The sequence below is a fragment of the Helianthus annuus genome, chromosome 9 (genome assembly GCF_002127325.2).
Source record: "Helianthus annuus cultivar XRQ/B chromosome 9, HanXRQr2.0-SUNRISE, whole genome shotgun sequence".
NCBI lineage: Eukaryota > Viridiplantae > Streptophyta > Magnoliopsida > Asterales > Asteraceae > Helianthus > Helianthus annuus.
The window spans coordinates 173360571-173388028 of NC_035441.2; the positions used below are offsets into that span (position 1 = coordinate 173360571).

General features: G+C 35.4%; 2 protein-coding genes and 2 long non-coding RNA genes across 4 annotated transcripts; 1 reads left to right on the top strand and 3 right to left on the bottom strand.

Annotated features, from left to right (window-relative positions):
• Positions 1 to 1501: 1501 nt before the first annotated feature.
• LOC110874972 (flavonol sulfotransferase-like) lies at positions 1502 to 6044 on the bottom strand. Its single transcript, XM_022123274.2, has 2 exons — positions 5293 to 6044; positions 1502 to 1974 (listed from the first exon to the last, which is right to left on the bottom strand). Exons 1-2 carry the CDS (start codon positions 5968 to 5970, stop codon positions 1609 to 1611), a joined length of 1044 nt encoding a protein of 347 aa, XP_021978966.1. The 5' UTR covers positions 5971 to 6044; the 3' UTR covers positions 1502 to 1608.
• A 9311-nt stretch (positions 6045 to 15355) lies between these two features.
• LOC110874971 lies at positions 15356 to 16960 on the bottom strand. The gene is made up of 3 exons (XR_002556395.1): positions 16826 to 16960; positions 16296 to 16349; positions 15356 to 15645 (listed from the first exon to the last, which is right to left on the bottom strand). It is a non-coding gene; the product is annotated as an uncharacterized LOC110874971 (long non-coding RNA).
• Positions 16961 to 21516: 4556 nt separating this feature from the next.
• LOC110874970 lies at positions 21517 to 23149 on the bottom strand. Its single transcript, XR_002556394.1, has 3 exons — positions 23010 to 23149; positions 22480 to 22533; positions 21517 to 21829 (listed from the first exon to the last, which is right to left on the bottom strand). It is a non-coding gene; the product is annotated as an uncharacterized LOC110874970 (long non-coding RNA).
• A 1540-nt stretch (positions 23150 to 24689) lies between these two features.
• Positions 24690 to 26832, top strand: LOC110876791. Its single transcript, XM_035977129.1, has 2 exons — positions 24690 to 24837; positions 26030 to 26832. The coding sequence occupies exons 1-2, from the start codon at positions 24690 to 24692 to the stop codon at positions 26830 to 26832; spliced, it is 951 nt and encodes a 316-aa protein (XP_035833022.1).
• The last annotated feature ends 626 nt before the right edge of the window (positions 26833 to 27458 follow it).

Here is a 27458-nt window from a genome sequence, read left to right on the forward strand (position 1 = left end):
CCCCTACCCATTTCTTCATGGAATAGTCTACTAACCGATTCCCACAGGGCGGTTCGATGTTGCGAATTTCCTATTTTAATAAAAAAATATTAATATATTACAAAGTTATATAAAAAATAACCATTCCATTAATATAAACAAAGGTTAAGAATACCTAAAGTTGAATGTTGAGATTGTTCACACCAAGCCCTCGCCAATGCAACTTCTTTAGCGTAGACCCATTTTTGTTGTTTTCGTTTGACGGTTTCAACTACTTTATCATCCTCGGTTTTTTTCTTATGACTTCTCTTTTTGATGGGTTTCGATGCGGAAGGACCATCATTGGGTGGTTGAGTTTCGGGAACGGTTTCGTTTTGTGAAAGGTCGATGGAGGTTGGTGAAAGGTTGATGGGCGATTGTGTAAACGGGGTTGGTATCGAATCATCGGAGTGTGGGAAGTTAGTAAATACACGATTCCCAAGAAGCGATGCATAACTCGCTTCATGGGGCATAGAAGAGTATGAAAAATGGACAAGGAATTGGACGAGTGGGTTGTGGGCTAGGATTAGTTTCTTGGAATGCATACGGGTTGGTCGGGTCATAAGCACAGTTATAAGGATGCATTTTTTCGTATTGTAGAAGGAGAATTTGAAAATGTATAGAAGATGTGGTTGAATGTGGTAAAAAATGGAAGAAAAAATTATTTTTTTTTCATATAGCCGTTGGCCAACGACTAGCCCAACAGCTATTTTCTTTTGGCCATTCACAAACCGCTATGTCACGTTGCTCTCCCGCCCCACGCCCGGCTTGAAACCCAAGCCCCAAGGGGCCACGCCCCAACCCAAGCCCATCCAGGTGGTGCCTTAAGCGTTTTCCCCCAACTCACGCCCCATACCCCACCGCGTTAACATCTCTTCCACCATTACAATTTACAAGAATAAAAAAAGTAAATCTATATAGTGTAGTATCACTGTATATAAATTGTGTACTTCTTAAATACACATACATAAGTTATGTACATAAATAACAACAAACTATTTTTTTCATGTGTGTTTTAATTTGGTAACATTGACAGTACAAAACGAACAATGAAACCTGATGTTGACATTTTATCTTAATTTTTGAAAAGATATGTGTGTAACAATAATTCTTATTTTTTAACCATTTTCTTTTAATTTTTAAATTTATAAAGATACAAAGAGAATGGTTACTCAAAGTTAATATGCATGGGGTGAACTGAAACCTTTAATGATTATATCATTAACCCTCTTAAAATACATACTAAACTATATCAATACGTAAACAAGTCTTGTACTTCTAAAATTGCATCCAACCATCGGCGACCATAAGCTGCACGTCTAATGCAGAGATGCATCGACCCTTTGCGACGAATTTCAGTTAAATTTAAAGGTTTTTTATTTATAACTTTTGGGTTAGCTTAACTCCACTAGTAATGCATGTATAAATACTTAACAAGTTTCTTATAAAGTCTTCTAGAAAAGTTGGTAACATACTAGCATGCATGTATAAATTCTTAATAATAACGTAGCATACAAACGTTATTGTAACATAAAATACAAACAAAAAACCCATAGTTTCAACTTTCAATACATATGACAAATGGCATGTTTATTTGGTGAGACCTAACGTTAAACCAGAACCTTTCAACTTGTCGTTGGTGATATTATCAATCCGATCTTTCATCTCTTCTGTCAAGTGATTCTTCCAATCTCCCACCTCTCCTTTCCTGAAAAACTCCTGATTCTCCACCACCACCTTTGCGGTGAACTTCTGACCACCGCCGCCACCTTTGTTAACCTCTAGGCTACTCAAATTCTCAAAGCTACACAACTTTACGATCTCCTCCACCACCCCTTCCTTCTCTTCCTCTGCTGTAAACGGCATTCCCATGAACGCCGCTAGCTTCTTCAGCTCCACCGATGGCTCCTTCTTCATATCCTCGTACTTCAAAAACAAGATCTTATCCGGTGATTCCTGATAAGAGGAATAGTGAGCAACCGACGTGGTTAGTGTGTTTGAAGTCAAAACGATACAATTATAACAAACAAACGTACACAGTATAATCTAACTATTGATAGGAACGTGTGATGAAAGGCATCCTTTCCTTTTATCTCACTAGCTCGCAATACAATTTTTAAATAGCTACTTTAGAAAGAAATAAAAAAAAAACCCTTAAGCCCTCTATGTAGCTAGTTTTAAAAACAATTTATTCATGATGGATTTTTTATAAAACTTTATTGTACGCTTATAAAATAACAAAAAAAAGCATAAAATTATGCCTTTTTGATATTTTTCGATTTAATTTACCTTAGACTTTTAAGCACATGTCTTGGACTGAGGTATCTTGTTTGAATGAACGTACTAGTATTATAGAATATTATATAATTTTTTAATGATATCAGCGCCGGCTCTATATGCTTGGTGAGCTAGGCACGGGCCTAGGGTCATCAAAAAATTCGTGCCTCTAAGTTTTTAGAAAGTTTTTATAGGAGTCCAAAATAAATATTGTTTAGCAAAAAAAAGACCATGTTTTAAAGCTCATTTCGCCTTGATTTCCAGCTATTACAACACAACCACCATCTATTGAATCATCATTTAGAGGCTAAAGCCCATAAATACAACCAAAATCATCGTTCTCACTTTCCATCGCAACCTGCTTTCAATTTCTAGGCTATCGGCTATCACTAGCCGAAAAAAGTAAGGTAATCACCCATGGCATCGGGATTGAAGGAGAGTATATCGGTGAAATTAGGGCCCCTACTTCATAGTTTGCTTAGGGTCTCTAAAAACATAGAAACGACCCTGAATGATATAATAGTTTATATTAAAAACTTATATATAGTCAAATATAAAATTTTGGGTACCTACCCTGTGGCCCAAAAGGGCCGATAAACAAAATTACAAACAAAGAACAATTATTCCAACAATAAGCGTAGAGGGGGCACTAGGTGACGGGGCAATCGGTGGCGGACCTAGGAATTTTTTCATGTGGGTGCGGAATATTTTTAAAGATTTTAGGCCCCTAGGTATATAAAAAAATTCGGTTCATATCGGGTCGGTTCGGGTCGGGTCATGTAAAACAAAAGAATAATCGAGCCATACCCAAAAATAGTGATGAGATGTTGTTTTCGTGAGTTTGGTGGCCGAAATTGAGATGGGTTGGGTTATTATATTTTAGTTCAAATTAGATTATTAGATTGAGTTGGACTTGAGTTATGGTGTGTTTATTGGGTTAAAGGTTAAGAGAAAGTTAATTGGGTTGTGTGAAAAATAATTAGTTAAGTGGAAAGTTAATTAGGTTGTATTTAAAAAAAATCAGTGTTTACGTAAATTTTTTACAAATTCATAAGATTTTTTTTTCCTAAGGGGGGTGGTCGAAAATTTTCAAGGGGTGCGGTCGGGATTTTACCGGGAATTTAGCATTAAACTTTATTTTTTCAAGGGGTGCGCCCGCCCACCTTGAAATATAGGTGGGTACGCCCCTGGGAGCAATGTGATCATCGTAAAATACCGCCGCAAGGGATTCAATCACACTGTATGATGGAATTCGGTGATGGTGGTCATTGATGGGATGATACAGTTATTTGAATAAAGAAGTTAGCCTTTATTGGTATAATTTATAATAGGGGTATATTAAAAAAATCAATAATGCATGCCCTGCTAAATTGAATGTTTAGGAGAAATAAAGATACATGGAAGTAGATAAGGGTTGATCTTTATAGAGTTTTTTCCTAAACTAGTGTAGATACAAAATGTATTTACCTATTTGGGTACTTTGAAAAATATTTACCTATTTGGGTACTTTTCTATATCCCTTTAATTTTTACCTAATTTATACATTTCTTTTCATTTTTCTACCCAAAGTTAAATTAGATTACTCACAGAACTAGAATCAGCAAAAATATGAGTATTTTTTTTTTGTAAAAAAATAAAAAAATTCTGCAAATATTCAAAAAAAAAAATATGCAAAAATTCTAAAAAAATCTGCGAAAAATCCACAAAAATCTGCAAAAATATATTAAAAAATTCTACAATAATTCTACAGAGTTAAAAAAATCTGCAAAATATATTATAAAAAAACCATATAATCTACAGTAGTTTGGAAAAAAACTCCATTTCTTTTTCCGTTTTATTTTCTTTTTATAACCTGAAATTGTCTAGGCCCCGTTTAAACTAAGCTCATAAAAAAATAAAACAACAAATTCACAAATTTACTCCCCTAAGTTATATCGATTAAGTGATAGTAATCTGGTGGAAAGTTTGATATTTCAAACAAGTTTATTTAAATTCAAGCAATTTATAAAATAAAGTTACAAAGTTCGAATTTCTTGAAATTTGAGTTTTGAGAAAAGATCCGAAGTATTTTAATTATTTCAATTTTATTGATAGTGATTATTTCTCCAATATTTTGTACGTATAAGTAGTTTTTTTTATAGATATTAACCCCAAACGAACTACACAATGTGGACTATCAAAGCCACCAACTATTACCCTATAGTTTATATGGTATTTTTTATAATATTTTTTTGCAGATTTTTTTTAACTTTGCAGAATTATTGTAGAATTTTTTAATATATTTTTGCAGATTTTTTTGTGGATTTTTCACAGATTTTTTTTTAGAATTTTTGCAGATTTTTTTTTAATATTTGCAGAATTTTTTATTTTTTTTTTACAAAAAATAATTACTCATATTTTTGCTGATTCTAATTCTGTGAGTAATCTTATTTTACTTTGGGTAGAAAAATAAAAAGAAATGTATAAATTAGGTAAAAAATTAAAGAGATATAGAAAAGTACCCAAATAGGTAAATATTTTTCAAAGTACCCATATAGGTAAATACTTTTTATATCTACACTAGTTTGAGAAAAAAACTCGATCTTTATATGTTTGTTGATGTTTTTTTTTTATTATTGATTATGTTGTTTTATTTGAATCTTTATTTATTTATGTTATTAGAATAAAGTAAAACTAGGGTTTCGTTGTTTAGGAAAGTCTCTCTAGATAATGTTTTGGATAAATATCAAAAAATGAAAACTCGTAGGACACAACTTTAAGTATCTTTGTAATGACTTATATTAATTTTAGTTTGATGTTGTCTTGTTTTACATGACTCGGCCCAATCCGACCTGCTAAGAACCAAATATTTTTTATATAGTAGGGCCTAAAATCCTTGAAAATTTTCCGCCGCTAATAATAAAATTAGTGATAGGGTGATAGGTACCTTTTCCTCACGTGACTGATAAACAAAATTAATGTCTTAATAACTTGTCATTAATTTTTCACATAGTGTACCTGGCTTGGTTTCCAATATCCTAACACATGGTCCCAAAAGGGTCCATACTCTGAAACTCCATTGCAAAACAGCTCGTAAGCTTCATCAAACGGAAGAGGTGGCAATTCTTTCGACCTAAGTTTACTCAAAAAATGCCACTTCGAAACAAGTGCATCTTTCGGGTCCCTACACACGTACACAAACTTGCATGTCGAGGTAATCGACGTCGGTAACAAGCCATGCGCGAAGTGTGTTGCGAAGAGTCGAGGAACCGGGAGGTTGTCGAAGTTTGTTGCCGGGTAATCAAGGAAAATATGGGTGTCAATGAAAGGGAAAGCGCTCTGAGGCCCGGTTCGAAGGAGGGGGTGGTCAGAAAGCTTGTAACGGTGGCGGTTAGCGATGGCGAACATGAGAGCTTTGAGCCAGGTGGTGCCACACTTCATGAAAGCTGCAAGGAAGATATCGGTTGGTTGAGGGGTGAAGTGTTTGTGAATCAACAAAAGGCCTTTGATCACTTCGGAGCTTAACCAAAAACCCTTGTAGAGAAAAATGTGTTCACTTCTCCATGCTTTCGCTTTGGGGAGAGTTGCAAGGAGGTTGTTGATCATGTGTTGTTCATCTGATTGAATGTCGTTTTGGGCGTTAATGGACGCGCCGTGGTGGCAATCGTTTTGGTCTGGAAGAAGGTAGGTCGACATGGATGATAGGTAGGGTATGTTTAGCAACACCCTGTATAGATATAACTTGGGTACGTAAGTTATAATTTGATTTTGAGGAGTTGGAGAGTGATATATGGATGCAAGGAAAACTTGGTATCTTAGTCTTCTTATATAATGCCATTTTGGCTTGCCACTATAAATTACACGTGTTGCTTGTTGGGTTTAAGCTTCAATTACCCTTAAAACAAACTCACGAACAAGATAAAATACTGCTTGAAAACCCACACTTTTCATTGATTGCATATTTACATTAAATACACTCTAAACAAACTAAGATGTAACAAATTATCTCCCAACACTATGTGTATTGCTAATTGAACTTCAAGCCTCTCTTTTAGGCATGATCCGATATGTGGTTGCCTAGTCAGTAAAGACGCATTCTAGAGCTTGAAATTAAAAACGGTGTAGTGATATAATGCCTTTGCAATAATTGTAGGACATGAGTCACAATTTTAATAAGAACTTATATAAATAAAAATAGTAAAGACACTCTCTTTACATATTTGGGAAATTATAGTACATGTACCGTGTACAAATCATAACGAAATAACTTATAGTACAACATATGTATCAAAATTGATTCAAACTACGGTCTTCAACAAGAGCTTTAACCGCGTTTTCTTGTATAGTCCGTTGTGTTTTCAGTCCTTTGTGTATGCTTCAACGAGGTCTTGAACCACGTCTTCTTGTACATTAATTTCCTACAAAAGAACAAACAAATGTTGACGGTTTTGGTTGAGGCGCGTGTTCAACACGCTTCCCTTAAAACAGATTGCGCGCCTCTACCAAAGACGACGCGTAGGGGTATTCATCCCTTTGGTTTATGGTTTATTTGGTTCGGTTTATTCGGTTTTCAAAATTTTATACCCCAAACCAAAAACCAAACCAAATTAGGAATATGCAAACCGAACCAAACCAAACCAAACCAAATTCAATTCGGTTTGGTTTCGGTTAGAAACCAAATAAACCAAATTCAACCAAATTTAACCAAATTGTACCTAAGTATTTTTTTTCCTAACTTATATTTATGTTTGTGTTCTAACTTCCGAACATCAAATCATCAACTAATTTAAACCTACCAATATATAAATAAAAGACATAGCAAAATAAAACAAATATATCCATAAAATAGTCGTACACACAACCACAAAGTTAAAACTTCAAGACATAGATCGTAGAAACTATAAATTGTCAACAAATCTAATGGCACAAAATATAAATAATCTTTAAACAACGGAGATACATATACATGGATATTAAACTTAGTATAATAAATTGTATATAGTTTATTAAACATTATTATTTTTATTTAATAATTAATTAAATTGACGTTTTATTCGGTTATCCAAATAAACCAAATAAAAAATGTGGATCCAAAAACCAAACCAAAAACCGAATTGTAGTTTGGATCGGTTTATTCGGTTACGATTACGGTACGGTACGGTTTATGGTTTTTATTTGGTTACTGTTTTTTATGAACACCCCTAACGACGCGTCTGTCTCCCAGAGTACAACAGCCGAAACAGTCTGTACTGCCGGAGAAGGCCACACGCCCGAGGTTACACAGGGTAAAATCATAGTGTTAGACCTTTTGGAAACTAAGAATAGAAATTTAGTTGAATCGTGTAGAGAAACTTATCTCTATATGTTCCCAACATATGGGTCATCAAGTACTTCTTCTCCAAGGACCCTTCATGTATGCATCTCTCTTTCTTGTATCTTTTTACTTATATTTTTTTTCTTTTCTCTAACCCCATCAAAAGGGGCACATAGCCTACTAAGTATGCAAGAACCATGGATAGTGAAAATTCCAACATAATTAGAGACTTAATTTTGCCATAAAATCTCTAATCAATTGTCATAAAATAAACTCTACTCAAGAGTTGTCATAATACACCACATGAAGAGTTTATATAATATTTATAATTTCACTAAATTATAAATTTACTAAATATACATTCACCAAATTTCCAACAATCTCCCACATGAATGGAGATTGATCAGAACACACAAAAATCCGAATGCAACCTCGACAGCTGAGTATTGCAGGATAGGTAGGTATTAACTTTAAACATTCCTTTGTGAAACATACTCAGTCTCCTAGCGGTGTGTAGACGCGATGTCCTTGAACAAACCCCCATTTGTGTAGACAACAATACACTTCACACAATACTATCCTTAGCCGGGTCATCCCCTCATAGTCGTGTCCAATAATGGTCGTGGAACATTTTCCTAGTTCTACGAGAGCTCTAGGAATTGTGCCCCTAATTCCATTCGAAGCGGCCCCATTTCTCTCTAACATAGGTAATTCTCCTTAAATCATTAAAAGCATTATGGTTGCCATGATTACGCAAAATCCTTTACTACATAATATGCTTAGCCTCACAATTTGTCACTGAATTTCATAGGATTGAACTAGGACGTATTTAAACAACCTTTTATCGTTTAGGGGGTATATATGACCATATATACTAGCTTATGCATATCAGCTATGCCCCCACAGTGACCACCCTTAGGCATATGAATTCGTTGTCATGTTGAACTTAGATCTTAGGATCTCCAGTCAACTAAGGTAGGTTTCCTTCACACACTCTTTTTTCCATGGGCTTTAGTCTCATTCCACAACTTGATCTCTAATAAAACCTCGGGTTGTTGGATCTATAACATTATCTTTATCTTTGACAAGTCACTAAAGATAACTTTGCAGTTGAGATCAATTGTCATGACGTGTTCGTAACTCGAAAGTTAACATTGCCTATTGTCAACTTCTAAGACAATAACCTCAGTGGCCACATGAATCTGGTTATAATATTTATCTTAGAATGATATATTTATCATTTAAGGCAAACACATCTCCATTATGCACTACGACATTTGTGTCCTCCACTTAGTCGTCTGTTTACAATGTTATATTGGATTACAAAATCCTTATTGCCAAAATATTATGGTACAAATGCAAGACACCCTTACATTTAAGTGTTATTGGATAACATCCAGATGAGTAGTGAAAACCATTTCTACATACCCTCATAGAGTTGTTTCTTAGATGGATCCTCCCCCATATTTCTTGCCATTTAATCAACATTTCTGTAACTTCACTTATGACGACATTTATACACATATGATTGAACAAAATCAACCTCATTGCGTCAGTGAATTCAACTCATATTGCATTAGCTTACATAAGCTTCTGAGCTGACTAAAGCAACACATGCCATTGTCATAAGTTTGTCACCAACTTAGAATAATTCTAATTTAACATCTAGAATAAGCCTAGACAATGAGTTCTCCTCATTAGCTTTTCAAACGACATCTTCAAAAGTTACATATCTTTTCCTTATAATGAATGAAAATTCTCCCTCAACTTTGTCTATACACAAATTCTTTTTGTGTTCATACACATTTGAATGCTTAGAGTTAATTAGTCTCCGTCAAGACCCATAATTAACCAAGTACTAGTCTAGCATGCTTTAGACTACAATACTTTAGCATGTGAACAGAAGATGCATCATTCTGATTCTTCACAGCCCTAAAGATATCATAATATCAATTTGCAACATTCATTCCTTGTTAAGACAAAATAATGAGACTTATTCATAATCCTAAAACATCAATATTGAGGAAGGTCCCACAAATTATTGTTTATAGCACATAGCTAAATTTTATCATTCAATTAAGAAACATAACTTGTTTACCTTTGATCTCCAACGCTTTACCATTGACTCATAAGGACTTGAACATAAGTCTTAATCCAAGTCACTTGGTGAACACATTCATCACTAACAAGATGAATGTTTATCGTCTACAATCACTATTATGTGTGACATAGAGTCAACTCGATCGACACTCAACAACATGGCACTCATAATTTTGTCATAAGTGATTTGCACACATTTATTGTTATTCATTAGAAGATATGTATATTTAGGATGCTCTCCCAAATGAAGGTAAAATCTTCATATAGTTCTAACAATAATCAAGTGGTAGACGCATCTACGTATAGATCACTCGGAACAAATCTCGCAAGATTTACTAAAGGTATACAATAACATATAGTACTTTTTCTTTATATGTTAGAATTCACACTTGTGAATTTTCCAATGACTTCTAACGAAGTATGTCGACATGAATCTCGTTTGTGTATTTCATACATTCAGTATGTTCTTTCATTATTCTCTCATGATGTGGTTACACATTTGATGTCTTGTCTTTGACATTTAGTCAATGCAACAACTCTTAAGTTGTTTATGTCCAAGAATTTTCATTTACTATCCTTTTAAAACCATATTCTGTTAAACAATGTATAATTGGTGTTATAATTATTTCCACAAAAAATAATTTATACGTCACAAACATTAGTGATTTATTTCTTTGTAAAAAATTGCATGCGTTATCCAAAGATATTGAACACTAAACAATAAAATACATTGGAAATTAAATTATAAGTGCCGAACACTTTTGAAATTTAAACTTAAGCATAGACGATATGTAGACATCAAATATCAAACTGCTTTGATCTTCAACACTTTATAATCTGACCGAAATCTTCTCAATGATATCGTACCATGGCATGTCTTGAGGTACTCCCTCAATAAGACTCCATGCACTTGTAAGTACAAGTTCCCAATTTCATCTTGAAACTTTAAACTTGGATAATTATGCTCAAAACAACACCAAGTTGTTACAAAGACTACATTTAAGTAGTAAACATGAACAATTAAATTTGTTCACAACAACACCAAGTTGTTTTTCACCAAATAACATTCACGAGACTGTTACTTTGTTCACCATATGTTACTTCTAGCACGAGTAGCGAACCACTTGAATTATCAATGTTATGCAAAACTTTGTTTTAAAAATCATTCAAAACAGTTTCTTAGTTTTGCAATATACAATATTAATAATATCAATTAGGGTTATGTAAACATAGATCAAAACCCAAAATATCAAATGGTTTTTTATTGTTTAGTCTTACTACACATGTACTAAACGTTTTCTGACACGCATGTTAGAAAAAAAAATGTTATAACGAGCACATTATAGAATCGAACGTTTACATAAAATGTTTTCCAAAGATATAGTTTATAAAATAAACCATTTCTCGTCATTTTTAATGCACACATAGGCAATTAAATGTTTACATAAAACATTTCCGTTCATTATGAACAATCTCTAACCTTGTATTCGTGATACACATTTTCTAACACGCGTGTTAGAAATTTTAAGTCATTTTATATATACAAAACATGACCACTTGTATTTAGAAATCACAAATTAAAGTTGGTGATAAATCCCACATAACTACACCATCACTTTATGGTGATTTAATTCTTGAAGCCAATCAAATATCAACTTCAATGTATGACCCTTTATTTCTAAACCATACAAAGCGTTAAAATCAATGCTTCAACAAATTACTAAAATGTTTACATAAAAATTTCAAAGCATTTGTATTTTAACCATTTTTAACAATCATGTTAAAATGAAAGAAGTTCTAACGCGCACGTTAGAAATATTAACATTTCCACAAAATGTTAATTCAACTTGCTAAAAACACATATATGGTTCAAATAAATAAGTCATTTCTAATACACACGTTAGAAACTAAACAATTAAAAAATTGCTTCCAAACTAACGCTTTTCATGAATATTTCTAACACACATATTAGAAGACAAATGATTACGAAAATCATTATAAGACTTATTTGTTCATATCAATCCATGGGTGGATGAAGAGTCTACTTCAAATAGAGACTTAATTAGAGACATAAAACTCTAATTTAAAGAAATAAAAAATACTTAAGAGAATTTAACGTTTACAAAAAAACGTATGGTTTACACCAATAATTCTGGTCTAACACACATGTTAGAGAATTTAACGTTTACAAAAAAACGTATGGTTTACATTTATAAACCCGATCTAACACAAAAGTTAGAAAATTAACGATTCCCAAAATTGTTTCAAAACCAGACGTTTGAACCAAAACTATTCGGTTTGTACCACGGTATAGGATTTAAGATTGTATCTCAATCTCAATAAATCCAAACACAACAAGTTGTACTACATACATATTTCCCCAAAAAAATATTTATAAGATCATAATCTCTAGAAATATATATATATATTATAAATCCTTTCGTGAACCCAAAATCCTTATAAATAAGGTTTTAAGATGGTAGCAATAATCTCACGAAATCTATTTTAAGTTTGTAGGACGTGGGTTACAATTTTAATAAGAACTTATATAAATAAAAATAGTATAGATACCCTCTTTACATATTTGGGAAATTATAGTACATGTTCCGTGTACAAATCATAACGAAATAACTTATAGTACAACATATGTATCAAAACTGATTCAAACTATGGTCTTCGATAAGAGCTTTAACCGTGTCTTCTTGTCTAGTCCGTTGTGTTTTTAGTCCTTTGTGTATGCTTCAACGAGGTCTTGAACCATGTCTTCTTGTACATTAATTTCCTACAAAAGAACAAACAAATGTTGACGGTTGTGGCTGATGCACGTGTTCAACACGCTTCCCTTAAAACAGATTTTGCGTCTCTACCAAAGATGACGCGTCTGTCTCCCAGGGTACAACAGGCGAAGCAGTCTGTACTGCCGGAGAAAGCCACACGCCCGAGGTTACACCGGGTAAAATTATAGTGTTAGACCTTTTGGAAACTAAGATTAAAAGTTAGTTAAATCATGTAGAGAAACTTATCTCTATATGTTCCCAATATATGGGTCATCAAGAACTTCTCCAATGACCTTTCATGCATACATCTCTCGTTCTTGTATCTTTTTACTTATGTTTTTTTTTTCTTTTCTCTAACCCCATCAAAAGAGGCACATAGCCTACTAAGTATGCAAAAGCCATAGGTGGTGAAAAGTCCAACATAATTAGAGACTTAGTTTTGCCATAAAATCTCTAATCAATTGCCATATAAGAAACTCTACTCAAGAATTTTCATCAATACACCACATGAAGAGTTTATATAATATTTATAATTTCACTAAATTATAAATTTACTAAATATCCATTCACCAAATATTAATTACCCAATTATTATTTCTTTTTGAAAATCAAACAAATAATATTTCATTAAGTAAATAAAAATTACATTACCATTAATTATAATACTAATCTTAAAAGTTTAAGCCATATAACCCAGTTTTATTAACCCAAGCTGAACCCAACCCAAAAATATCAAAAAATTAGTAAAATCACCCATTACACCCAATCACCCATTGTCTAACTATTGCAATTCCCCCCAAAAAACCCAGCGACGCACGACCTGGCGTCCAGTTCGGCGACATCCTTTTCTTCATAGGAAATCCTGAATTCCAGTTACCACTGGTCCGTTTTTCGCTGGAATTCTCATGTAAAACGAGTAAGGTATGTTTTATGATGGTTGTTTTATTGTTTATTGAATGTTTAGGAGAAACAGAGATATAGGGAAATAGATAACGGTTGATCTTTATGTGTTTGTTGAAGGTTTTTTAAATTTTTTATTATTAATTATGTTGTTTTATTTGAATCTTTGTTTATTTATGTTATTAGAATCAAGTAAAACTAGAGTTTCGTTGTTTAGGAAGGTCTCGTAGGACACAACTTTAAGTATCTTTGTAATGATGTTTGATTTGTTTTTGATGATTATATGAATTTTAGTTTGATGTTGTTTCGTTTTACATGACCTGACCGATCCGACCCGCCATGAACCGATTTTTTTATACAGTAGGGGCCTAAAATCCTTAAAAGTTTTCCACACCACTTGAAAAGAATTTCTAGGTCCGTCAGTGAACTAATGATAGAATTAGGTGGAGGAATAAAAAAACAAGTTGTGATTGATTGTTTTTTTAGCAATGGAGGTGATAGGTGCCTTTTCCCCACGTGACCGATAAACAAAATTAATGTCTTAATAACTTGTCATTAACTATTCACATAGATAGATGTACCTAACACATGGTCCCAAAAGGGTCCATGCTCTATTTAGCTACTTTAGAAAGAAAAAAAGAACCTTAAGCCCTCTATCTAGCTTGTTTTAAAAACAATTTATTCATGAAGGATTTTTTTATAAAACCTTATTGCACGCTTATAAAATAACAAAAGAAAGCATAAAATTATGCCTTTACGATCTTTTTTGATAAATTTTACCTCAGACTTTTAAGCACATGTCTTGGATTGAGGTATCTTGTTTGAATGAATGTACCTAGTATTATAGAATATTATATAATTTTTTAAATGATGTAATAGTTTATATTAAAAACTTATATATAGTCAAATATAAAGTTTTGGGAACCTACCCTGTGACCCAAATCAATAAACAAAATTACAAACATTTGCCATTATTGGTGTAATTTAGTCATTATTGATGTAATTTATAGTAGGGGTAACATTTGCCATTAGACCATGCGTAGTGGGAGGGAGAAGACCCTTGGTCGTTTTGCGCTGTGTGGCGGTCCTGTCAGCATGTGAATATTGTGGGACATTATGTTAAAAGGGGTGTAGTGGGGATGTGAGACATTATATTAACAGGGGTGTAATAGAATTAAATAAAAAAACATCAAAAAGAAAACTATTGGCCAAACAAAAGGAAGAAGGCGTTTTATAAAGCACGCTTCAGGTTTTTTTTTTGAAAAAAGAAACGCCCAGGGGGAGGTTTACAAGCGTGATTGGGCATTTTTTTGGAGAAAAACGCCAAAAACCACCCCACTACGGGTGGTCTTAAAAAAAAATCAATAATGCATGCCTCGCTAAATTGAATGTTTAGGAGAAATAGAGATATAGGGAAGTAGATAAGGGTTGATCTTTATATGTTTGTTGATGTTTTTTTTATTGCTTATGTTGTTTTATTTGAATCTTTATTTATTTATGTTATTAGAATCAAGTAAAACAAGGGTTTCGTTTTTTAGGAAGGTCTCTCTATATAATATTTTGGATAGATATCAAAAAATAAAACTCGTAGGACACAACTTTAAGTATCTTTGTAATGACGTTTGATTTGCTTTTGATGATTCTATTAATTTAATTTGATGTTGTTTTGTTTTACATGACTCGATCCAATTCAAGCCGCTATGAACCGAATATTTTATATATAGTAGGGCCTAAATTATTAAAAATTTCCTGCCCACTAATGATAGAATTAGGTGGAGATATGAGAAAACAAGTTGTTTTTTTAGTGATGGGGTGATAGGTGCCTTTTTCCCCACGTGACCACGAAATTAATGTCTTAATAAGTTGTCATTAATTGTTCACATACTACGTGTACCTGGCTTGCTTTCCAATATCCTAACTGTAAGGTCCACTTTTCCATAATAATAATAATTTACTTACAAAAATAATTTAAAGACATCAAAATACCAAATTTGATACATAAAGAAATTCTTACGAAAATTGGACATGACCCGTTCGTAAAACGAACATGCCCCCCTGTTTTTAACATAATAAACTAACGACAATCTACGGCCCATTTTAACTTTAAACTTCCCAAAACGAAGACAACAAGTTTTTAAGTATATGACTTCTAACAAGATTAAACAAAATAACAAGACATGGACCCAAAAGTGTGCATATAACTAGCGGAAGCGCTTGGTATAATAAGGCATGGACACGTGCTCGCTCCATATCTCCAAATCGCCTAAAGTGGAGTTTTACCTACATTAACAACCAAATGTTAAGGGTTAGTTATCACATTTATTAAATCATAATTCTTTCGTTTTAACTCCATCCATACAAGAACTTTCATTCTTTTTACGCATTCGACTACCCAAATAATTGGGTTTAGCATAAACACTCTCATTGAGAGTTAAGCATACACGTTCGACCCGTTTAATTGGGTTTGGAATAAACACTCTCATTGAGAGTTAAGCATACACGTTTGACCCGTTTAATTGGGTTTGGCATAAACACTCTCGTTGAGAGTTAAGCATACACGTTCGACCCGTTTAATTGGGTTTGGCATAAACACTCTCGTTGAGAGTTAAGCATACACGTTCGACCCGTTTAATTGGGTTATTTGCTTTCAACATTACTCTTCATTCTATCCGCATAACGGATTAAGCTTTCAACATTCATTATGGCATTCGAAGCTATCCGTTCAAACGGATGGCATTCATCTCTACTTGACACGATTTAATTTAAATCGGTCAAAATGTATAGCTTAACACAACTTTCGTTAGCATACCCAAATCCACAAAGGATTTGTTATTTACTTGCTATTTACCACGATTGTCATACAAGGATAGTTCTACATCAAGTTAAGTAAAAAGAGAATTTAACAAAGATTTGTATGCAACGGAACATACCTCGGTCTTGCGTGCCTTCCGTTTTCCTAATGCTTGTACCTTCTTCCTTCACGCCTACATTACAACATTCATTCATTCATTTAGTTCATCTACTTCGTTCTACCATTTTTTTCCAAGTTACTCCTAAATTCATCTCTTAAGCATTTCATCAAACACTTGGTAGGCATCATAGTTAAGGTACATGGTACAAGTCTAAAAAGCATATTCTTACTAGTTAATCATCACACAACAATTTCATTCATTCAATTTCACCTAGCTACATCATTCTATATCAATTTCATTCATTATTCAAGTATCACAACAAGCTTATACACTAACTTCCTAGTTTTATGATTTCTCATAATCATCAAACCCTTACTAACTTCTTAACAAGTGGGTTTTTGCTATAATCCTTTCATGCAACCTAAAATCAACAAAATTTCTGTTCTAGGAAGCAATTCTAACTAGGATTTCCCACAATAGATACAAGAATTCGCATTTGGGTTTAACCCCTTACTCTAAAATTCATCTTTTCAAGAAATTAAACTTACCCTTTCACTATGTATGCATAGATAATCGATAAACATGAGACATGCAACTGACTAGACTTGAATTTCTTGATCAATTGAGTAGATTAGCAATGGCAAGGGTTTTCACCCTGTTCTTCTGTTCGATCGATCCCAGGAACGCACCCAGGGGTGTGTTTTTTGGGTTTCTACCTTTTAATTCCCTAATTAATAAAGCTTTCACATTACACCCCTCCAAGTTTAATAAATATCTAATTCAAGCATCTTTCCAACATTAACTTATATCTTATCATATCCCGTCAACTAAGTTAGTTTATTTGTTCACTTTCATTTATTTTAATATTAACCGATTTATGGGGCGTTACACATATTATCATAAATTCTCGATCATATTAAGTTTTATCATTATTTATCGTGTTTTTCATTTTTGGGGTGTTACAATTAGAACATGACACTTCTTCATAATTTCATACTAACTTAATAAACTTCCATGCCTAGTTATAATATTTTAGATTTGTCAAATGCTATAAACTTTAATAATGGTAAAATTTTATATTTACCATTTCTTTTCACTAGGGTATTGAACTTAAACATTTTAACATGTCGTACGGAATTTGGGGTGTTACAAGTCTACCCCCCTTAAGGAAGGTTGCGTCCCCGAAACCTCAATACATACCTTCTGACTGGTCTAACAGTATCCCTTCGTAATTACATACCTCGAACTTCGACACCATGCTTTCATTCGATCATCCATCATGATGAATCGGTCATTACTACTCTAAAACTTGTCTAATACACCTGGTAAATGAACCTTGCATGATTCAGTGTTATCCTATTACATCATTCTATGATCATTGTTCATTTGTTTGAGCTGATTTCTCAAAACTTATCTGTCAAGTTAATCATTCCCGCATACCTCTAACATCTACTTAAGGAATTAATAATTATCATAATATTCATACTTGTGCATTCATATTCATTTATATAAAGTCACAAATCATACATCATTTAATAGTTGCTAAGTATATATATATATATATTTACAATACCTACATATAATCTTTACCCGTGACCAATATTTCTTTCATTGATGATTCCTCATAAGTGCATGGTTACACACAACTTAATGTATACGGTTATACAAATCATGTATATACTATCTTGCTCTAATCTTTTACCATTTATCCCTAGGTTACAAGGGCCAACATAAGTCTTTAATCATGCCATCAATATGATCGTGTAATCAATACTTACATTTGAGTAACTCATATTACACTCGAGGTGTCGTTATCACATTCAATAGCCGTCATACATACGTAATTCCTTCTAATAATTGTAATGCTAAGGCGATTTCTTAACGATGTACCACAATGGATTAACTCTTACCTATATACTTACTAAGGTTTCGTTGATACGAGATTATAAGCTTATTACACATGCCATCTCATTCCACGTATGAGTTACATATAACTTGGTACAACCCTTCTTTCGATAATTTAGTTTACACTCTACCTCGTAGGGTCGTCTTATAACACGAGCCATGAATCTGGGTATACAAACTCTAATTCGTGAACATTTCTTTAGAGGTTTACCTTCAAATAAGTCCTCACATACGCTAGTTAGCCCGACTAGGGGCAGGATCCATTAAATTTTTTTTTTAGTCATTCACTCCATTAGTCGTAAATTTTTCATATCTTAGCAAAATCCTATCTTATATTCCTTGCAAGGTTTACTTATGGCAAAATATCTTTTATGCAACATTCCATTCAAATATTCTTTATTTAGTATTCCACGCAATCCTTCTTTACGTAACATTCTACCTCTCTAATAATTACGCATTCTAGTATTTTCATTCTAACTTCCTTCAACGTTAATCTTTCACATTTTCCATACAATCCCTTCTAATCATTCTAAATTTGGCATATCAAGCATGTACTCCGCTTTCTTACTAGATCCTTACTTTCCTTTAGTAATTCCATCACTATTAGCATAAACAATTGTATGTGTTAACGATCCTACCGATCGCATAATTCACATTTGACTCTCTCGTTAGTCAATTCTGACAAACGTAAGACATATACTCAGATTCCCATTCTTTCAAATTCTTATATTCCGTCATGTCCTTCATAGTACGCGTATTGATTTAACATGTTCCATACAATTCCCTAAAATCCTACTTTTACAACCTTAAGTCAATTCATGCTTCTTATGCATAGACGCTTAGTTGTTTCTCAGAGATCAATAGTGTTAACATATAACTTACGACTTAACCTTGTTTATTCGTGTTGTTATGTGAGACTATAAAGACATCAATATACACATATCAAAAATCATGATGTAATTGGCTTATAACCACACAGTCACCTAACCATCGTCACATATACATTCACATACACATGCTCCCACATGTAAGTGCTTTCATTAGTCACAAGCTTATGATATGCTCATAATGAAAATACTCATTTAACTACTTCGTTCCATATCTACACAATTCAACGTTCATCGTTCACAACACAATCAATCATCTATTACAACATCCTAATTCATGTTTCTTACCATGTTATCTTATCAAACCAATTTCCATTGGCAATTCATCTAACACACATTCTTATGCAGATCTATTATCTATTATATCATTATCATTTGTCTTCATATATTTATCCATTGTTAGCATACAATTCCACTTACCATTCTCACCTAAGCATTTTATCAAACATTTGGTGGGCGTACCACTTTCTAAGTATAATGTACAAGTTTCCTAAGCATATTCCTCCCAAATTCATCTCATGAACCATTACATTCAAACAATTCACATTGTCATAACTTGCACATCACGTCTAACTACCAAAACTATCATGTAACATCTCATGCATCAACAAAATCACAATTTAACATCTTCACCATTTTACAATTCCAATTGGGTTTTACCACAAATCATTAATATGATCAAAACTGAGTACAATACAACTTCTATTTTCATACCAACCTCAAGCATATAATTAGTAACGTTAATACTATACGCATCTAAATTATGCTTACACACATTCTTACATGCATACGCACACATCTACATACATACCTACCTTCCTGCATCTCTACATACATACGTACACTCACACGCACCTTTATACATATATATATATACATACATTTACATACACGCATACCTTCCTACATACTTGTTCGAGATTTTGCATACAACTTACATACCAGTACATTAATGGCTTGGGACCTAAACTTCGATTTAAAGCCCATAAACATTAAAGGAATGATAAAAATTACATTTGGGATGCTCACCGTAGTCCACGGATAACGTATTGAAGCCCACGTTGCATAATCCACTTAAATAACAAGATTTCATGCACCATTTACGTGATCCTCTAATCAATACATATATATATTCACATACACGTATTTTCACATGCTATTGCTCCATGATTCTACAATTAGCAAATTTCATTCGGAACATCTATCTAACATATTTTGAACATATCCTTTACTAATTAGCTCGTATGATTTACATTTAGCACATATTCGCCTCTTAATCATACTAGAGCAAATCATTAAATATACATAAACATCACACCATTCATGTACAAGGTACAAGCCTCTAGTGCATAATTATTTCAAAGCATACATTCATCCGAATTTTCATACGAATTCCAACTCCACTTTATGCATTCGTCATTCATTTCATGCCATTACATTCGTTATATTCGACTTTTATAAATCTTACTTTATTGCCAACGATCTACATAACTTTACATAACTTATTACATCTTCTAATACTTAACAGGAACATAAAACGGGCATTTCTGAGGAGTATGGGAACTTAAATTATAACTCATAAGCTCTCGATTCATCATAGTTCATTAGTCCGTATTTACTTCATTCGCATTCCTACATTTCATACTTTATCCACTTTTTGGACTTTTGGCATTCATTCGTGTCATTTCGACACATTACTCTCGACCTTTACAAGTCTCTTTCCATCGTAACCACTAATTGTCGTTAGATATATCTTATTAGGCATTATTTGGACTCTACATGAACACTTAAATAGGCTTTCGGACAATCCGGTAACTCGAAACGCGAAAATAATACAAAAATAAAATTTTCAGCGGATTGATATTCCACAAGCCGTCGGCGACGGACTTACACCCGTCGGCGACGGGTCATGAATTGTGGCGTCGGCCACTTTTGCCCGTCGACAGACGATTAAGGCGTCAGAACTAAGGGGGCGTCGGCGACGGCATGGAAGCCCGTCGGCGACGGCCCTTCCTTTGTTAAAATGCTGAAAATTTTTGCCCAGACACAGCTGTGTTGATTATCTGAGTACAATGTCACACAGCTGTGTCAGCCTTGCTATACACCCTGATCTCAGCAACAAGCATCAATGGTCCACACAGCTGTGTCTCTTAACGACACACCTGTGTACGACGCCAGATCAGATAAAACCCAACGTTTAACTCCCATTTTTACTATTTCGCATACTTAACTTAAATATTTATCATAAACACACTATACATACTTGTGTTTAACAAAAACTGAAAGTTTTACCTCATTGGCGATCTCGGAGCGAGCACACTTTTACACGAGCCATCGGTTTGAGTTCGAGCACTATGACTTTTGCCCGAATCCCTCAAACTTTGGCTCTGATACCAACTTGTAAGGTCCACTTTTCCATAATAATAATAATTTACTTACAAAAATAATTTAAAGACATCAAAATACCAAATTTGATACATAACGAAATTCTTACGAAAATTGGGCATGACCCGTTCGTAAAACGAACATGCCCCCCTGTTTTTAACATAATAAACTAACGACAATCTACGGCCCATTTTAACTTTAAACTTCCCAAAACGAAGACAACAAGTTTTTAAGTATATGACTTCTAACAAGATTAAACAAAATAACAAGACATGGACCCAAAAGTGTGCATATAACTAGCGGAAGCGCTTGGTATAATAAGGCATGGACACGTGCTCGCTCCATATCTCCAAATCGCCTAAAGTGGAGTTTTACCTACATTAACAACCAAATGTTAAGGGTTAGTTATCACATTTATTAAATCATAATTCTTTCGTTTTAACTCCATCCATACAAGAACTTTCATTCTTTTTACGCATTCGACTACCCAAATAATTGGGTTTAGCATAAACACTCTCATTGAGAGTTAAGCATACACGTTCGACCCGTTTAATTGGGTTTGGAATAAACACTCTCATTGAGAGTTAAGCATACACGTTTGACCCGTTTAATTGGGTTTGGCATAAACACTCTCGTTGAGAGTTAAGCATACACGTTCGACCCGTTTAATTGGGTTTGGCATAAACACTCTCGTTGAGAGTTAAGCATACACGTTCGACCCGTTTAATTGGGTTATTTGCTTTCAACATTACTCTTCATTCTATCCGCATAACGGATTAAGCTTTCAACATTCATTATGGCATTCGAAGCTATCCGTTCAAACGGATGGCATTCATCTCTACTTGACACGATTTAATTTAAATCGGTCAAAATGTATAGCTTAACACAACTTTCGTTAGCATACCCAAATCCACAAAGGATTTGTTATTTACTTGCTATTTACCACGATTGTCATACAAGGATAGTTCTACATCAAGTTAAGTAAAAAGAGAATTTAACAAAGATTTGTATGCAACGGAACATACCTCGGTCTTGCGTGCCTTCCGTTTTCCTAATGCTTGTACCTTCTTCCTTCACGCCTACATTACAACATTCATTCATTCATTTAGTTCATCTACTTCGTTCTACCATTTTTTTCCAAGTTACTCCTAAATTCATCTCTTAAGCATTTCATCAAACACTTGGTAGGCATCATAGTTAAGGTACATGGTACAAGTCTAAAAAGCATATTCTTACTAGTTAATCATCACACAACAATTTCATTCATTCAATTTCACCTAGCTACATCATTCTATATCAATTTCATTCATTATTCAAGTATTACAACAAGCTTATACACTAACTTCCTAGTTTTATGATTTCTCATAATCATCAAACCCTTACTAACTTCTTAACAAGTGGGTTTTTGCTATAATCCTTTCATGCAACCTAAAATCAACAAAATTTCTGTTCTAGGAAGCAATTCTAACTAGGATTTCCCACAATAGATACAAGAATTCGCATTTGGGTTTAACCCCTTACTCTAAAATTCATCTTTTCAAGAAATTAAACTTACCCTTTCACTATGTATGCATAGATAATCGATAAACTTGAGACATGCAACTGACTAGACTTGAATTTCTTGATCAATTGAGTAGATTAGCAATGGCAAGGGTTTTCACCCTGTTCTTCTGTTCGATCGATCCCAGGAACGCACCCAGGGGTGTGTTTTTGGGTTTCTACCTTTTAATTCCCTAATTAATAAAGCTTTCACATTACACCCCTCCAAGTTTAATAAATATCTAATTCAAGCATCTTTCCAACATTAACTTATATCTTATCATATCCCGTCAACTAAGTTAGTTTATTTGTTCACTTTCATTTATTTTAATATTAACCGATTTATGGGGCGTTACACATATTATCATAAATTCTCGATCATATTAAGTTTTATCATTATTTATCGTGTTTTTCATTTTTGGGGTGTTACAATTAGAACATGACACTTCTTCATAGTTTCATACTAACTTAATAAACTTCCATGCCTAGTTATAATATTTTAGATTTGTCAAATGCTATAAACTTTAATAATGGTAAAATTTTATATTTACCATTTCTTTTCACTAGGGTATTGAACTTAAACATTTTAACATGTCGTACGGAATTTGGGGTGTTACACTAACCCGTGGTCACTTATTCATCACGCGTTCTTCTCTGTGATACACCATCACCACTGCAACTTATAACACATTGACATAGCCACACATAGCCATAGTCACGCTTGAAGATATTTGTGATGCTGCACATGTTCGGTTGTTTTTCAATGGTAGATATTTGTGTGCTGAGTGATAGGCATTTCCACTAAAATCCATCACTAGTGATGGAATAAAGCTCGATGACGTGGCGGAACTTGATTGGATGTTGTGTGACGAGGTATGACCCGAAACGGCTAACCCGACCCGATCAGTACCTATTATTTTATTATAAATATATAATTACACATGTTTATTCTAGAATGTTCCATTCTGCATGGATAAACCACGTAACCAAATCCCCAATCTTTTGGGAAGATCATGCAAATCCCTAACTTATCGGAGCCCATCCTAAGTTAGAGGAAACCCTAATGGTAAACTATAAATGGAGGTAAACATCAAAGGTATAGACATTCTGCTCTCGTTTACTCTCTCTCTCTCTCTCTCTCTATATATATATATATATATATATATATATTCTTTACTCCCAAACCGATACTTATTCTCATGCTAGAGGGTGGTTACAGGAATAACCCCATTCCTGTAACGAGTCCTAACGGTGTTCTGTTTTGCAGTCAGCTGTTCAGATTGCCAAGAGTTGAAGTCCTAGTCGGAGCCTACCGTTCAGGTTAGTGTTTCTTCATTGGCGCCATCTGTGGGACCATTCGGTAACATCTGTGAACTTAGACCCAATGGCAAGCGATCAGAACACTGCAACAACACCAAACCAAGCGGTGATAACCAGTAATCCGTCGCTGGCAACGAGTTCGGTGGTTACCTCTATGCCGGCTTCACCCGCCATAACCAGGTCTTTGGACCTGGAGTTTGAAGCAAAAGCACCACCGGGGTTCGCAAACGCCTCAGTTACTCCCTCTGGGACGGCAGCCGCGGACCCCCTTGCATACACCTAATGGCAGTTACGACCGGTGGCTACAACAACCACAACCACCACTGTTTCTACCCCAGCATCGACGACAAGTGCACAGACTATACGTCACAACACCATGCCCGTTATCACATCCGTGGGTCCAGGCAACCTTACACAGCAGATGTGCATGGCCCAGTATTATCAGCCGCCTATCACGCACGCTATGCCACCGCTTTATACGGCGGCGCTTACAGCAGCGTTGTCTACGCCACCCCCATCAACCAGTAATCATGCCTGCTGGAATTATGAATGCTCCAGTCACACCTGGGAATCAAGCTTATTTCCTAGGATACTATTATGCACCTCCTTACGGGTACCTACCCCCGTACAACAACCAGACGTATTCACCTCAGATGACAGCGCACAGTTATGCTCAGCAGCCGCTATACGCGGCCTACATGCCACCCTGGTGGTCTTTCCCAATTTCACAGCCAACTTACGGTCAATCCCCGCCTACGGCGGAGCCCAACCCCCTGTCACCCAGATCAAGACCTCATTTTTCTCCAAACGAGGGGTCCCAGCTCCACGCTCAACATCACCACAGCCCAACCCCCTGTCACCCAGGGGATAAGCTAGGGCGGGGTGACTCAACAAGTACAGCCCATCAACATGGAAGATGACGACCTTACCAGGCCTTACAAGCCTGCGGACGCTACTTTCAGGTCCAAATTTACAAGAAGAATTGCTGAAGCCCCGATCAAGGAGAAACCTAAGATGCCCTAGAAAGTGGGCAAATATGATGGTTTGAGTGATCCTGCTGACTACCTTAATTTGTTCAAAAGCGCAGGAGTGGTAGCCTGTTGGCCCATGCCTCTCTGGTGCAAGATGTTTGTTCAAACGCTGGTAGGGGCGGCACGAGTATGGTGGGATAGTCTTCCTGTGGGAGAAATTGACAGTTTTGAAGATTTAGTAACCAAGTTCCAGCTACAATTCAGTCAACAGAGGCGACACACAAAAGATCGTAACGAACTCCTCCATATTCGTCGGCGAGACAATGAGACAGTGGAGAGTTTCATCGTCAGATTTAACAAAGAAATTTTGGCAATCCCAGGTATAACAAACGATTTGGCCGGCAGTGCTTTCCTACAAGGAGTAAACGATGACGAGCTATTAAGGACACTGTATGGAAGGGATAGTGTGCCCTCCACCATAGACAAATCCTGAGAATAGCCAAAGTGTATGTCACACAAGAAAAGACTGTGGCGGCCAGTCATGCTGCTAACAAGAAAAAGGAGGCACAAAAAAGCCAAGAGGACAGGGAGCAGCGAAACTCTAAGGGCAAAAACAGAGGAGATAGATTCCAGAAAAGTGACAGGTCAGACTCACGATACGACAGGTCCAGGAGCTCATATTTAAGAAACGAATCCTCCTCCAAGTCAAGGTCTGAATACCCTAACCTGAGTAAAACGCCGGCAGAAATCCTGGCTTCTGAGAACCTGAAATTCAACCCTCCCAAGCCATTGAAAGACGCGCCCAACAAAGACACCAGCAAATACTGTGAATATCACAAGGGCCGTGGCCATGATACCAACGATTGCTATCAGTTGAAGAAGCAAATCGAATACTTCGTGAAGGCGGGTAAGTTGGCTCACCTGGTTCGGGATATAAAGCAGGGTCCGCTCCCTAACAAGGAAGACACTGACAAAGGTGCGGGCAAGAGACATCGGGAATTGAACATGGTTTACGCTGATAAGGGAAAGGGAGCAAAGCGGAGTTTCTCCACGCTCGAGCCCTGGATGCTTGCAACCATAACGGTCGAACCATGTGTTGAGGATTTACACCTCACCATTGACCCCCTCATCATATCCGCCGCAGTAGGCGATTACAACATGAGAAGGATCCTGTTGGACACCGGAAGCTCTGAAGACATAATCTACGAACACTGTTTCAACAGGATGCAACCGGAAGACAAGAAGCTTCTCGAATCAGTACAAGCCCCTATTAAGGGGTTCACTGGAGAAAAAGTTGACCCAATTGGTCAAATAACCTTTCCTGTAACATTCGGACACGCCCCTCGCGAAAGAACCATACTCCTCACATTTCTTGTGGTACGTGCCGAATCCTACCACAATGTGATAATTGGAAGGTTTACACTGGGAAAACTAGACGTTGTCGTCTCCACGGCGCGTGGGTTCATGAAGTTCCCCACCCCGCGGGGGATCGCAACAATTTACCGGGACAAGTTAGGTGAAGTTTTAGATACTAAAAGATGCCGTTAAGGACCTACCGGTATCATCGGCCCATAAAGGTGGGTTTTGAGCACACGCCATCCTGAGCAAACAGTTACAATAGGAGACGGCCTCTCTCCTGAGGTTAAAAACAACTTGAAACAATTGCTAAGGAGGAACGCCGATATCTTTGCTTTTGAACACTCTGATATGACCGGGATACCCCGGGATAAGGCAGAACACAGGTTAGCTATGCTCCCAGGCATCAAGCCAGTGGCCCAAGGAAAGCGTAGCATGGCCCCGGATCGAAAAGAAGCAGTAGTAAAAGAAGTACGAAAACTGGTTGAAGCTGTAATCCTCCGGGAAACTAAATATCATACATGGGTATCAAACCCCGTTATGGTCAAAAAACCAGATGGCACATGGCGGATGTGCATTGACTTCAAAGATTTGAACAAGGCCTACCCTAAAGACGCTTATCCGCTACTCGAGATGGATTTCAAGGTTGACTCTTTAGTCCCTTATTGGTACAAGTGTTTCTTAGACACCTATAAGAGTTACCACCAGATCAAGATGTCAAGAGAAGACGAAGAAAAAATAGCGTTTCACACTGATATAAACATCTTTTGCGACACCAAAATGCCTTTTGGTCTACGAAATGCTGGGGCCACTTATCA